The sequence below is a fragment of the Meriones unguiculatus genome, chromosome 6 (genome assembly GCF_030254825.1).
Source record: "Meriones unguiculatus strain TT.TT164.6M chromosome 6, Bangor_MerUng_6.1, whole genome shotgun sequence".
NCBI classification, from domain to species: domain Eukaryota; kingdom Metazoa; phylum Chordata; class Mammalia; order Rodentia; family Muridae; genus Meriones; species Meriones unguiculatus.
In genome coordinates, this window is record NC_083354.1 from 10,484,577 (window position 1) to 10,500,264 (window position 15,688).

At 45.1% G+C, this 15,688-nt stretch overlaps 1 protein-coding gene across 1 annotated transcript in view; it reads left to right on the forward strand.

Annotated features, from left to right (window-relative positions):
* Slc17a5 (solute carrier family 17 member 5) overlaps window positions 1–8,218 on the forward strand; it is a 39,732-nt gene extending 31,514 nt beyond the window's left edge. The window contains exons 10-11 of the mRNA XM_021656487.2: window positions 3,969–4,059; window positions 6,631–8,218. Coding sequence (XP_021512162.1) covers window positions 3,969–4,059; window positions 6,631–6,768 — 229 coding nt within the window. The 3' untranslated portion in view covers window positions 6,769–8,218. The remainder of the gene's footprint in view (window positions 1–3,968; window positions 4,060–6,630) is intronic.
* The last annotated feature ends 7,470 nt before the right edge of the window (window positions 8,219–15,688 follow it).

The following is a 15,688-nucleotide window of genomic DNA, read 5'->3' on the forward strand; positions in this document are numbered from 1 at the left end:
AGTGTCTGTAGCAGCTGGGCATGGTAGCACACATCTGTAGTCCCAGCAGTTGGGAGGCAGAAGCAGAAGAGGGAAGAATTTGGGAGAAAGGCGGACAGCTGGAAAGGTGGCTCTGCAGTGAAGAGCCCTGAGCCCTGGCTGCTCCCCCCGACAGTCTGAGCTTGGACAGCTCACAAGCACCTGTAATTCTAGTTCCAGGGAACCTGACGTCCTCTGCAGCCACACAGACACATACACTTAATACAAAGAAAAATCCTTAAAAAGAGTTTCAATTCATGACATCCACGTCAGGTGACTCACAATTGCCCATAGCTCCAGTTCCAGGAGCTCTGGTACCCTCTACTAGCCTCCAGCACACACATATACACAATGTTAAAATAAAAAAATAGCGTTTAAGGCCAGCTTTAGCTGCTTGATGAGGTTCAAGGCCAGCCTGTGCCTCAAGAAACCCTGTCTCAAAAAAGGTTGTAGCTGATCCTCTTACAAAGTCCATGCCCACTCTTGGGTAGGTACTATCTTCCCCCCCCCCAAGTGCCTCTTTCTCCTCTCTAATGGCTTGTGCTTAAATCTGTATTAAAACTCTGCCAAAAAAAAAAAAAATTGTGGTGTATGGTGATATCACACCTGTAATCCCAGCACTCAGGAGGTAGAAACAGGAGTGGAGAGTTCCAGGCCAGCCTGATTTGTCTCCGAATTTAATAATAAGACACGGCTCCGCGCTTAAGCAGACTTGTCTAGCAGAGGACCTGGGTTCAGTTCAAAGAACCATCCATAACTACAGTTCCAAGTAAAAATTTAAAAAATAATAATAATTTAACAATAGGGTATCCCTAGAACCGCTCCCACCCAGAAGTCCCCGTCACTTTTTCCTGAGTCTGCTTTTGGGGCTGAAGAGATGGCGTCACGCTTACAAGCACTTACTGCTCTTACGTCAGACCCAGATTCAGTTCCCATCACCCGCATCAGGAGGCGCACAACCAGCTGTGACTGGTTCCAGGAGAGTCAGCCATTCTGTCACCCCTCAGGCACCTGTGCACACGTGGAACACACACTCACGCATGCACATACACATAAGTAAAAATAGTGTTTTAAGATAAGTTACATTTGTTCAAAATAATAATAGTAATAATAATAGTAAAAAATGTTTATAGCAGTAAACTTTTTTGATGAAATACTAGATATATGGTTTCTAGACACTTTGGGAAAATTCAGCAAGCTGTATATTGATGGGTTAGGGGTTTTTTTTTTTCATATGTAAATAATGTGGTGGTTGTGGTTGGACCCATTAGACCAAACTCAGATTTATGAGGTGTGAAGGATCAAACCCAGTGCTTCCTACATGCAGACAAAGTGTATACATAAAAAATAAAGTCTTAAAAAAAAAAAAATTATCAGGGCTAGAGAGATGGCTCAGAGGTTAAGAGCACTGACTGTTCTTCCAGCGGTCCTGAGTTCAACTCCCGGCAACCACATGGTGGCTCACAACCATCTATAATGAGATCTGGGGCCCTCTGCTGCCCTGCAGGTACACATGCACGCAGAATACTGTATAAATAATAACTAAATCTTTTTAAAAAATTATCACTGGCACAGTGGTGCACAGCTGTAATCCCAGCACTCTGGGAGGCAGAGGCAGGCACATCTCTGTGAGTTTGAGTCCAGCCTGGTCTACAGAACAAGTCCAGGACAGCTAAAGCTACACAGAGAAACCCTGTCTCAAAAAAAAAAAAAAAAAAAATCTGATGGCATATAAGGGAGCACCCCTCTACGTGAGGATCTGAAGATAGTTAAGAAAGCAGTCTGTTGTCAGCTGGTCCAGGGTCACACAAATTACGAAAGGAGGAGCTGGCAGGCATCTTTCAGTAGGCCTCTTCAGACAATAAGCCTTTGTTCTTCAGAAGATGGAAATCCATGAAGGCCTTGGCCATGGCAGCCTTCTTTAGTCCACTAGTTCTTAAATATGGCGTATTGAGCAATAGGACAGAATTGGTTTTGAATTTTGGGATTGTGTTTTGTTTTTGTTTTGTTTTGTTTTGTTTTTGAGCCAAGATCCTGGCTGTCCTGGAATTTGCTATGTAGACCAGGCTCGCCTCAAACTCACAGACATCCTTCTGCCTCTGCCTTCCAAGTTCTGGGATTAAGATTTATGTCTAGGGGCCGGAGAGATGGCTTAGAGCTTAAGAACACTGGCTGTTCTAAAGGTCCCGAGTTCAATTCCCAGCAAAACATGATGGCTCATAACCATTTATAGTGAGATCTGGTGCCCTCTTCTGGTGCACAGGCACACATGCAGGCAGAATGCTTTATAAATAATAAATAAGTAATCTTAAAAAAAAGAAAAATATTTGCATGTAAACATTGATAAGAATATCTGATTCCTTAAGATTTACCTCTAAAATAAACCACTGCATTTGAGAAGCTTTTTCCCACCTTATTAAAAAAAAAAGGTCTTTCTGTCACATGTACAAAAATACATGTAACTTGTCTACTAGGACATTGTGTGAAGATTTAAGTGTCAGCAAATATGTAATTAGTGAAGCAAGTGAATTGTGAAATTGTGTATTTAGTATGATCTCATGTCTAATTACATACTTGATAATACAAGCATACAACCACAGTGGTGAGTACATTTACCAAGGTGCTAATTAGATGATTATCTCTGTACGAAAGAACTGTAGACTTCTACTTTCTTAATTGTTTTCTTGTTTCTATAATTTTCAAATTCTTTAGTTCAGGGAGCTATTACACTCTTTCCGTGGCGCTGGGTGGTGGCGCACGCCTTTACTCCCAGGCAGAGGCAGGTGGATCTCTGTGAGTTCGAGGCCAGCCTGGTCTGCAGAGTGAGTTCCAGGACAGCCGGGGCTACACAGAGAAACCCCGTCTCAGAAACCAAACAAAGAGGTGGGGGGAGAAAGAAAGGGAAAGTAAATAAATAAATCTGTGTGTAAATAAGCGTGCCAGTTAAGCACAGTGACCCGAATTTGGCCCTCGAAAACTTACATGGTAGAAAGAGAAAACCAAGTCCCAAAAGTTGTCCTCCAACCCAGGCTAGAATGCTGTCTCTCTCTCTCCATTTCTCCCTCTCTCTCTTTCTCTCTCTCACACACACACAATAAAAATATAAAGTAAAAAACTTTTTAATTCCACTTTGTCACCATGCAGTGGCTTTCTTTAGATGCTGAAGATTGAAATACAGGAATACAAACATGCTGGACAAGGACTTCCTCTACTACTGAGCTCTACCCGCAACCTACAGTTTGTTCCTTTCTTTGTTTTAAAACAGGATCTTAGGCAGCCCAGCCTGACCTCAGACTTGCTGTGTGGTCAAGGCTTGCCTTAAACTCTTGGTCCCCCTGCTCTTCCTTTTTCCCTGTTGCTGGGGGAAAGAATACCCACCATGCCCCAGTACAATTGTTTTCCCTTTTAAGCTTCTGGTAGATCCTGGGACAAGATATGCAAAAGTTCCCTGAAAAGGAAAAAATCTTATCAGCAGCCTTGTTACCATTCGCGGTGTGTAATAGACCTTTGGGGTCCTTTCTCTCTCTCTCTCTCTCTCTCTCTCTCTCTCTCTCTCTCTCTCTCTCTCTCTCTCTGTGTGTGTGTGTGTGTGTGTGTGTGTGTGTGTGTGTGTAGCCTTGGCAGTCCTGGACTCACTTTGTAGACCAGGCTGGCCTCAACCTCACAGCACGCTCCACTCAATGTGGGCGAGCTCATGAAAGGGCCTTCCCCTGCCCCTGCCCTAGCTGCCCGAGGTGGAACCGACCCACCTTGCCCCTAAGGCTGATTTCCTTGCTCAGGTGTAGATACCCTGGACCTTGATTTAACTACATGCAGGGGTTTTGCTAAATATAAAATCCTGGTTCCGTGAGTCATTTCGTGGAAACCGACTGTCTAGCACAGCCCAGGAGTGGAGGAGCAGTATGCGAAGGGAGCTGCCCTGTAACGCAGGCCTCTGAAATTCTCCCCAGGTATGCCGGCATCCTCCTGGGCATCACAAACACGTTCGCCACGATCCCCGGCATGATTGGGCCCATCATCGCTAAAAGCCTGACCCCCGATGTAAGTAGAAATTTTGCTCGTAAAGTAAAAAGATGTTGGAGTTTCACATCTGTGTCAAATTGAGTGTGTTGTAATGGTACAATTGTAATTTTTAAAAGTCTACGTGGATGTCTGTGTGCCTGAATGTTACGTCTGTGCACCTGAATGTTACGTCTGTGCACCGTGTACATGCAGTACCCAAGGAGGCCACAAGAGGGCATTGGATCCTATGGACCTGTAGTTACAGGTAGCTCATTAGGCATCCTGTGCCAGCTGTGTTAGCCATTATGTGGGTACCAGAAATCAAACCCAGGTCCTCTACAAGAGCAGCAAGTGTTCTTAACCACCAGGCCACCCGTCCGGCCTTTCATAAATTCTTTGTGACAAAATAGATATATATATATATATATATATATATATATATATATATATATATATATATATATATATATATTTAAAAAAATACAAATGAAGTTTATGTTGAAAGCTGCTCCTTTATATGGGAAAGCATACTGTCTTCAGGCTGGAGGTGTGGCTCAGGAGGTAGAGATGCTTTCCTGGAACACTTGAAGCCCTAAGTTTGACTCCCGGTTTCCATAGAACACTCTGGGGGTTAGAAAAATAGCATTAAATAGGATTTTCAGCCTGGAAATCAACAAGTGACCAGGCTGGCTATGGAAACAGTGCTAGCTTATCAAGACAGCTCAGCGGGTAGAGGCACTTGCTACAAAGCCTGGGTCCAGTCCCCAGGACCTACGTGCATGGTGGAAGCTAAGCACTGACCCATGACCTATGACCTCCACACACACGTACACACAGACAAAAGTGCAGTACAAAAACTATTAAGAAAGCAATGGGGCTGGGGAGACGGTGTAACCAGAGCTAAAAGCCGAGATGCGGCATGTCTTTAATGCCAGGATGAGTTCAGTTCTAGCCCCACGTCGGACGGGTCACAAACACCTGTACCTTCTGTCACCCTCAAGCACCTGGACATACGAGGTACATGCTCACAGAGACACAGACACAGATTTTAAAACGAAAACTACAGTCCTAATTCAACGAGGAAAAGAAAAGGCCAAAATGAACCCATCAAAAATTTAAATGTCAGTCAGGCACAGGAGCGCACCCCAGTAATCCCAGCGCTCTGGGAGACAGAGGCAGGCAGATCGCTGTGCATTCCAGGCCAGCCTGGTCTACAAAGGGAGTCCAGGACAGCCAGGCTACACAGAGAAACCCTGTCTCAAAAACAAAAAAAAAATTGTTTTTTAAATGTTGCCAGGTCATGGTGGCAGTCTTTAATCCCAGCACTCAGGAGGCAGAGGCAGGTGGATCTCTGAGTTTGAGGCCAGCCTGATCTATAGAAAGCTTCATGACAGACAATGTTACACAGAAAAACTCTGTCTTGAAAAAAAAAATTAATGTCTACTCATCTAAAGATTTAGTTACAAAAATGATGGGAAAGCTACGTACTGGGGAAAGAATATTCAGGGAACACAGGACAAAAAAAAAATGGATGGGGTAAATAAAGAACTCCTGAAACAGTGCTGAAATTAAAGACCTGTGCCCACCATGCCACACTCCTAGAGCCTGGGTATTTAAAGTGATATTTTATCAAACACGGTATATGTTTAGTTCGAAACTAGCAGTATGTACTGTCAGAGTTGTGGCTCAATGGCAAAGGACTTGCCTAACATTCCCAAGGCCCTGGGTTCAATCCCAGCAGCACAATAACAAAGAGGAAAAACTAGCAGTATAAAAGAATGCTGGGTCACCAGGGTAAGTGAGGTACCAGGAAATCCAGGTGAGAGTGAACAGAGAGCAGCCAGGGTTATCCTGAACGTTTGGAGGAGTTACCTGAAGGGCTGCTAACTGAAAAGTGCCCCTTAAGCCAACAGGCCCAGCACTCAGGAGAGTGGAGAGAATCAGGAACTGAGCTCCACAGCAAGATCAGGGAGAGCCTAGGGCACATGTGCACACCCTGAAAGCAAATAAATAAATGAGTAAGCCCAGGCACCGTTTCACATACCTGTAACCCAGCACTTAGGAAGCAAGGGCAAGGCTACATGAAAACTTATCTCAGGGAAAGAAAGGAAAGAAAGAGCAGGAAGGAAGCTCTATAAAGACAGATGGAGACAAGTTAGTTCTGTAAAGATAGAGGGACATTGGGAAAATTTAAAAATCCTAACGATACAACTGAATACATATTCAAGACATGGGTATATCTGGACAGCTGTTACCCGGTCACAGAGTGAAACACTGCCCCTCAGCAAGAAATGACTCCTTCCTGCCATTCCTCCCTCACCACTGAGAGCAGCAGCTGTTAGCTTTGCCTGAGCTTTTTATAGAAACAGAGTCACCAATCTACACGCTGTCTGCCTTTGTCATTCATGTCTTTATCGGTATAACTGGTTCATCCTCCTTGTCATTTGATACTGTACCAGAGAAATGCTCCACAGTCCCGCTGCTGATGGGTGTTTGGCTTGTTCCAATCACAGACATTTGTGAATGATATTTCTGATTTCACAGTCTTGCTATATCATCTTTTTTTATTCAAATAAGCTTTTTTAATTTTCATTTTCCTTCCTTGTCCAGAACACTATAAGAGAATGGCAGACTGTTTTCTGTATCGCTGCTGCTATTAACGTGTTTGGTGCCATTTTCTTCGTGCTGTTTGCCAAAGGGGAGGTGCAGAATTGGGCCCTCAGTGACAGCCACGGACACAGAAACTGAAGACAACAACTAATTATTAATGTATTTTTATTTATCATGTAAACTGAAAGTGCCTTTGGTATTTTAATGTGTGAGCATTCTGTGTGAGAAAAATAGTACTTGTATTACATTTTTAAAGAAATATTACTAGTTCCAAGATTATTTAAAATGAGCTGTTTTTAATTATTGCTAATATATCTGCCAGACCTTATATTGGGTTCATATGCTCCAAGTGAGGCAGCTTGATATAAGGTAAGGCTTAAGAAATGAAGCTGAAAGTCAGATGTGGTGGCACACACCTTTAATCTCAGCACTCAGGAGTTGAGGCAGGTGGATTAATGTGAGTTCGAGGCCCAGCCTGGCCTACAAAGTGAGTCCACAGCCAAGACAACACAGAGAAACCCTATCTCAAAAAAAAAGAAAAAAGAAAAAAGAAAGCAAGCTGAAATGGACATACACCATATACACTGGCACACTTGTTTAATTAAATTAGATAAATCCCTTCAGATATTGTTAGACACCTGCTTTTGTCTACTCCCCTTGTAAAAACTGTTGTCAAATCTCCCTAACACGTAGCTCTCCATAACATCTCCAGAAAGCTGCCAGCCACTGTAAGAATTGGCAACTGGACTAGGGGATCCAGGCCCAGGCAGCTGCCAGAATTCCCTCCCTGGCTGCAGAGCTGGAGTGCCCAGCGTTTATCAGGGATGGCTTCCAAGTGCAGGGCAGATGCCAACTGTTTGGCTGACATCTTCCCCGCTGTGGCTGTTAATGTGTAGATAAAGCCCTAAGTGGACTAGAGCAGTGAGATCCACAGCTACTGGCCTGACACTGCCAGCCTGCCCTTGGCAGCACCCAGGCCTGGTTACTGGCAGGTGATCTACACAGCAAAACATGCTGCTCAGTCCATCGCAGATCACAGCATCCTTGCACATGAATCAGGGTATAAATTTTCACATCCAGTTTTTCTACCTACATTAGAATTTTTTTTTTTTAATGTTTTACATTTCTTTTCTTCAGTTACAGTTTAAAGTGACTCTCGGGGCCAGGGGCTTGGCTCAGTGGTAGTGCCTTTCCTTAGGATAGTATTCCGTCCAATAGCAAGTCACTTCTCCTGAGCAGTGTCTCCTGGTTGTTGAGCATGCTGTAAGCGTACCCTAGTCCACGTGTGGCGGTGCGTGCCTTTAGCCCCGGCACTTGGGAGGCAGAGGCAGGCAGACCTTTGTGCGTTCCAGGACAGCCAGGGATGATTCACAGAAATAGATACCCTGTCTCGAAAAACAACAATTTGCGAGGATTGAAAGCCTGCCTGATGTATCTGTTCAACACTTACCTGTAACAATGTAACACTCAGTTAATGCAACACTGTGTAAATATAGCTATATAAATCTATTTTTAAATCTGTAAATATAGATTGTTGCCATGTGACATTTGTTTTATAAATCATCAAAATAAATCCTTTTGCATTAAATTTTTGTGGCATTAATTTATTCTGTTTTGTGTGTATGATGTGGGGGTTTTGCCTGCATGTACGCCTGTGCAACACCTTCATTCTTTGCTTCCCAAGGAGGCCAGAAGAGGTCGTCAGCACCTCCAGAACGGAGTTATAGTTGGGTATGAGCTGCCATGTGGGTGCCGGGAGTTAAACCCAGTTCCTCTGCTAGAGCAGCCAGTGCTCTTCAAGTCTGAGCCAGCTCCCTCAGCCTTCATTTTTGTATCTGTTTTGTCCACAAGGGCTGTTTTACATCTTTTCTGCATCCTCCAGAAACGGTCCTTCCAGCTGCAAACGCATCTCTGCCACCACCAGGTGAGAAGTGAGACAGCATCCGAAATCACATGGGACAGGAGCAGGGTTCATCCAGAGAAGGGGGGGGGAAGCCTCTATTTCCGTCTTTCTGCCCTTCCCACTTTTGAAAAGGGTTAATTTTCTGTCTCAAGAACCTGCGAGCAGCCAGGCGTGGCGGTTCACACCTTGAACCCCAGCCCTTGGGAGGCAGAAGCAGATAGATCTCTGAATTCAAGACCAGCCTGGTCTTCAGAGCTAGGACTACATAAAGAAACCCTGGGGAGAGAGAGAGACAAGGAGGGAGGGAGGGAGGAAGAAGAAAAGAAACAAAGAAAGGAAAAGTCATCAGGTTGGGGTGACATATCTGAAACCCCAGTGTTTTCTGCATGTTGAGGAAGGAGAATCTTGAGTTCATGGCCAGCCTGTGCTACATTTTGAAACTCTGTATCCAAAAAAAAAAAAAAGTTAAATAAAATACATATCCATTTCACTGATTCATCCAGCACTACCTCCTAAGAACCTGCTTCAGTAACTCTTTAGTTTGCTGCTTCTGTCACTGACTCTTACTCTTTTCTATCTCAAAAACCATAGGTCTTCTCTAGGCTTGAAACAAAAACATAGAAGTGTCCTGGGGGCATAAGAAATCAACATGCGGAAAATCTCTAGAATAATAGGAAAGAAGACACGATGACCACCTGTGTAGACTTCAGATAGACACTGCTTTCGGAAAGCAAGGTGTTCATCTCCAGCTATTTCAGGGGCTACCAGGCTCTCAGCTGCCTGCTGGACATCCCAACTGTTGTCCTCCCTCACCTGGGACTAGTGAAATCCAACCTTGCTTCTTTAATCCCTGTCAGAGAAAGACAGCCGCCCTGCCATGGTCCTTGTGCCTTTCCCTGGGCACCCGGAGACCTTTCTTGTCCTCCCTACTCTTGCACCCTCAGGCCCGTGTGTAATCAGCCACCTATCTTTCACATTCCACATTGTTCAAGTCTGGAGTTTAATTTTTTTGTTTTGTTTTGCCTTTCGGCCAACTCCTGGGAATCTGTGGCTGGGGCTGGCATGTAGCTCAGTGGTGGAGCACTTGCCTTGTATTTACAAGGCAGCTCCATCCCCAGCAACACAAAAATAAATACAAAAAGTGGGGTCTGTTATTCCCCCTCTAATGGGGAAGAACTGGTCTAGCCGGATATGTGGTGCACACCTTTAGGCGGGCTTATCTCTGTGAGGTAGAAGCTGGCCTGGTCCACACGGTGAGTTCTAGGACAGCCGGGGCGAAGGAAGGAAGGAAGGAAGGAAGGAAGGAAGGAAGGAAGGAAGGAAGGAAGGAAAAAAAAGAAAGAAGTGAACAGGCTGACTTATAACAATTACCATTGGGGGGGTTGTTTTGTTTTGTTCTTAATGAGCAGGGTTGTTTGTTGTTTTATTTTTTTAAGATGGTCTTGTATAGCTAAAGCTAGCTTCCAACTCACTAGACAATCAAGAATGATTTGGAATGCCAGACCTTTCTGTCTCTACCTACCAAGTCCTGGGATTTCTACCAAATACTGGGATTGCAGACATACCATCAGACCCCATTGGTAAGCGATTCTGAAAGTATTTAGGGGCAGCTTAGCTCTATAGAGACAAAAATGCTTCACTAACTGCATAGCCATATTTATTGAGTGTTCATTACACTCTAGGCAACTGTTCTTTGCACAAGGACCCATCAGAGAAGAAAATACAAGTGCTTTTCTTCCTGGGGCTTATGTTCTTACTATGAAATGTTTGGGGAGGGATGTTTGTTTCTCTGTGACAGAGTCTTAGTCTGTGTCCCACGGTGGCCTGTAACTCCTAATATAACCCACGCTGGCCTTAGGCAATACTCCAGTCTCGCAGCTGGTGTTTAGCTACGGGCCATCATCCCTGGCTTCCAAACTCTTCATAAACTTCTCTGAGAGCTGGCTTCAGTGGCCCACTCCTGTAACCCCAGCACTCGGGGAGGCAGAGGCAGGTGGATCTCTGTGAGTCTGAGGCCAGTCTGTTCTACAGAGTGAGTGCATGACAGGCAAGGCTACACAGAGAAACACTGTGTCAAGAAAACAAAAACTTCCGTAAAAAAAAACTTGGTTATACACCCAGCAATGAAATCCCATGGAGGTGAGTTGTCATCTGAGCTTGAGAACCATGCTTATGAAAAAAAAATAAAAGTAGACAAACACTGAAGTCAGCAGTTTGTTTTAGCCTTTTACGTCTTTCTCTGGACTTTGGTCAGCTCTTGAATTTAGCACCTGTTGCAAAGAAGTTTCTCTGCCCTGTCTTAGAGGCCACATCCCACTAATAGGAAAACTGATGTCAAATTTAAGTTTGAGCCAGGTGTGAGGACGGACAGTGACCTGTACTTTGTAATCCTGGCGGTCAGGAGATGGAGGCAAGTTGATCAGTTCAATATCATCCTGGGCTACACAGGCAGTTCGAGGCCAGCCTGGGCTACGTGAGACCCTGTTTCAGAAAATAAAAACTGAATGAATCTGAATGCAGGAAATAGCTTGCTTCCTCTCGGCAGAAGCAGGTCGCAGCCTCACATCAACAGCGCAAATTCGTCACTTCCGCTGAAGAATTAAACTTTCTCATAGACAGGTAAATGTAGATGCCCCTTCAGCTCAGCAGCCCCAGGCTGTACAGGAAGCTGGGAGTTTTTCCTCTAAAGGAAAAAGCAGAAAATATTCCCAGACGTTTGGCAAAAAAAAAAAAAAAAAAAAGGCCAGTGCAGTGGAACCTGTTTCCTCCCCCTGAGCCTCCAGAAAAACTCAGAGCCAAACAGGTTCCTCCGCACTGGCCGCCCCGGGCGAAAGAAGCCGAGGCTGCGCCACGGACTGCAGCACCTGAACATCCACCGGGCCCAGCGCCCCCAGAGACTACCCTCTCGGCCTTACGGGCTAGGGGAGACGTCGGACAATACCCACACACAGACACAGGATTACACTTTCAGGCTGAAGAGCCGAAACGTTTGTCCTGGCAGTGTCAACAGCTGTGGGTGCCTGTCAGGATCATGCATACAGACTGGTCAAGTCTGCCCCGCGGCTCACCGCAAACAGCCCTTCTCTAGAGCATTTTATAATTTCCCTCAGCCATCTGAAAATACGACTTTCAGTCCCGTCGAGGTCGATAGCCATCTAAACAGAATGGCCTGCTCTTTTTAATGTTCAAGGATTCATCCGTTGTGGCGGCTGTGACGGAGACATGACGTGCTAAACTTCCCCCAAAGTTCATAAAGTGACTATCTAGCCGGAGGGTTTGTGGGAAAGAACAAAGACAGAAGCATGGCTTCTTTCCCTAAAAAAGGGAATCCAGGAGAGCAGGCAGTGGTGGTCTGTCGCTTGGAAGCAGAGTCAGGAGGATCCAGTGTTCGAAAACATCCTCAACTACTTGTTGAGTTCCAGGCCATTCTGGACTGCGTTAGACCCTCTTTCTAAAACCCAAGGTGGGAAATGGAGTTCACACCGAAGGCCTGGTCTGTGGTCTCAGCACTCAGAAGGCAAAGGCAGGAGGATGTCTGCAACTTTGAAGCCAGCCTGGTCTAATATGGAGTTCCAGGTCATCCGTGGCTCCATAGTGAGTCCTGAGAGATATGGGGTGGGGGTTAGGGGGATCATTAGGAAGCCACCTTTTAGGAAAGTGGTCTGTTCTGGAGAATTGGATCAACAGTATAAGACCTGCCCAAGCATACATACATACATACATACACACATAGGAACTTGTCTTTCTTCCCAGATAAATGCCCCAAACCTGACCTTACGTCCTGAATGAGTCTTGCTTAGCTTCACAGTTATTGTGGTGACAGAGATAAAGTCAACCCACAGGTGTTGATCATCAAGGCAATATAAGTTGAATGTCATGTTTGCTAAGAAATAATGTGATTTAAGAACATGCAGAGACCTCAAAATTATTGAGTAAAAGGTTTTATAATACAATATCACTTTCAAAAAAATTTTGAGCTACAAAAAGGTGCTAATTTTCCAAGGGCACCCACATAATTGAGAGGAAGTAATAAGCATTTTAGAGGAGTAAGAAGGGGGTGAGATGAGGGAATTGAAAATAAAAAAGACCAACCTATCGTGGTGGTACACGCATGTCATTCCAGCACGCAGGGAGGCAGGGGCAGGTGGACCACTGTGAGTTCAAGGCCAGCCTGGTGTACCGAAGGAGTCCAGGACAGCCAAGGCTACACAGAGACACCCAGTCTCAAAAGAAAGAAAGAAGAAAGGAAGAAAGAAAGAAAGAAAGAAAGGAAGAAAAGAAAAGAAAAGAAAAGAAAAGAAAAGAAAAGAAAAGAAAAGAAAAAAGATATTGAGCCAGATGTTAGTGGCACACACCATTAATCCTAGTACTACAGGAGACCCTGTCAAGGAAGGAAGGAGGTGAGAGGATTGCTGTAAGTTTCAGTCAGCCTGGGCCACAGAAGATTCCAGGCCAGCCAGGGCTATGTGGAAGAAGAAATAAAGAAATAATGAGACTGGGAGTGTGAGTAAGCGGCTGTGTGCTGCTGAGGCGTGAGTGAGAACGGCCTCCCTAAGGCTCATATATTTGAATGTTTGGTTCCCAGTTGGTGAACTGTTTAGGACAGATTAGGAGCCAGCCGTGGCATTGTTGGAGGAGGTGTGACGCTGGGATTTTCAGTCTATTAAAGTTGGGCAGGGGAAAATGCTTTCTAATGTTTTTGTCCTCTGCATTAATATTTTACAAGGCATATGAATTACTCTAGTAATTAAAAATGCACAAACGTCATGGAAGAATAGTTGTTGGGAATATTGTAGGCCCTGATCATAATGTATCACAGAGTTACTTTTTGTAGCAACTACTGAGATTTCCTTTACAAACCACACAGCACACTTTTGGAAAGTGTACAGCTAAAATTGGGGGTATGGCTTAGGGCAGAAGACTTGTTGTCCGGCCTGTGGAAGAATCTGGTGCAAGCCCAGCACCACATACAGTTCAGAACTCTGGCTTTTATTATGGTCCCAGGTTGCACAGCTAATCATATTTCTTTTTTCCTTTTGCTTTCTTTCTTTCTTTCTTTCTTTCTTTTTTGATACAGGGTTTCTCCATGTAGCGTTGACTGTCCTGGACTTGCTTTGTAGACCAGGCTGGCCTCAAGCTCAGAGTGATCCCCCTGCCTCTGCCTGCCTGAGTGCTGAGATTGAGCGCCACTGGGCAGGGCAGCTATCAGATTACTGATTCCAGCACATCCCACTGCTGCGGACAGAAGCCCGACCTCCTCCAGCAGTCACTGGCTTCCCTTCCCCCAGCGCCTACAACCATCATGTAATAATCATCTTCCTTGTCTGCAGATTTGCTGTGGGGGGCAGCTGGTGTTAGGGGTCCTTTAGGATGAAAGCCGTCATGGCCGACTTCTTTCTCACCGGACAGAACCCTTTCCTGTCATAGCATTCTTGATTATCCACTTCTCCCTTGATGGACTCACTTAGGTTGTTCTACTTTGAGGCAATTGTTAGTAATGCTGGTGTGAGGCTCTGGGGGAAGATTCAGTGGGTAAAGACACTTGCTGTAAAGCCTGAGGGCCTGAATTCCATCCCAGGCACCATGAGAGGAGTGACTCCCCCAAGTTGTTCTCTGACCACAACACACTTTCCCTAGTATGTGCTTCAGCGTGCAAGTGCACACACAGACACACACACACACACACACACACACAATGTAATTTAGGAAGTTCTCTTTTAGGTAATGCTGGTATGAACACTCATACATTCTGTATTCCCATCTGTTTTGTTTTGTTTTCATTACAGTGATTCCACTTTTGCTTAAATAAAACAAACTTAGTGGAAAAACAAAAACTATGAACAAGCAAAACTATGAAGAAGCAAAAAGTCTGAGCTATGAACAACATTTGTGAATAGTGAAAGAAGGATTAGTTTTCTTTTTCTCTCTCTTTTGTGGTTTCTATTTTGTCTTGTTGAGTCAGGGTCTCACAGACCTAAGTCTGCCTGTCAGCCCCTGACTTTCCTGCTTCCACCTTACAAATGCTGGGACTACAGGCCCGTGCCACCAGGACTCCTGGATCCTTTATTTAGTTAAAATGTTTGGAAATTAAAACAAAACAAAACAGGGACAACCCAGAACTGCCCGAAGGCAAGAATGCCAAAGCAGGGCTTGGGCACTGGACTTTGAGTGTCTGCTCCCTCGGGCCTCACTTGCTTGTCTGGGCTGTGAAGTGCCACTGTGGGGACAAAGTGGCTCTTGTTGATATTCGCATCAGCCATGGGCCTTGCCAAATGGCCCACATTTACTTTCCCTGGAGGAGGTCCCTCACTTCTGCCTCTTCCTCCTCTCACCGCAGTATAAATCTCCTGTTTTTAAACTTTTTTCTTTAAAAAAAAATCTCTCTTTTTTTTGTTTGTTTGTTTTGTTTTGTTTTGAGACCGAGTCTGATGTAATTCAAGCTGGACTCAAACTGACTATGTAATAATCATGTCTGTCCTTGATCCTCCTGCCTCCTTCTGGCAAGTGCTGGGGTCACAAGCATGGCACACCATGGCAGCCATTCATTCGTTTGTAGTTTGTCTATCTATCTATCTATCTATCTATCTATCTATCTATCTATCTATCTATCTATCTATCTATCTATCTATCTATCTATCTTTAAACCCGTGTGAAGGTCAGAGGACAACTTGTTGAAATCGGTTTCAGCCTTTCCAAAGAACTGAACTCATGTCTTCATGCTTTGCGCAAGCGCCTTTATCCTCGGAGCCATCTCGCCTGTCCAAAGAAGGAATGTTTTGGGGTTTGGAGCACGAATTTGGGGCACACACATGCTCGTCTCTCCTGAAGCATGAGACTGACGGGTGTTTCAGTGCTGCACTCACTCTCCGCGTGGATCCTATGGAGCCCAGAACTCTGCAGAAACGCGGATTTGCACTCTGGCGGCGGGCGTTTCCTCCCGGGTGGGGGAGGAGCGAGCGCTCACAGCTCTGGGGAAGCGCGAGTTTGACTCACGCCTTAGCGGTCTCAGGAAACCGGATTAGCAAAGCCTAGATTTCTTTGTCTAGCGAAAGGAGATGACTCACAGCAGCCACGTGCAAAGAAAGGCATTTAAAAGGGCTCAGCGGCACTGCCCAGTGGAAAGTCACCGCCAGCCCGGAGGGGGGGGGGCGGGGG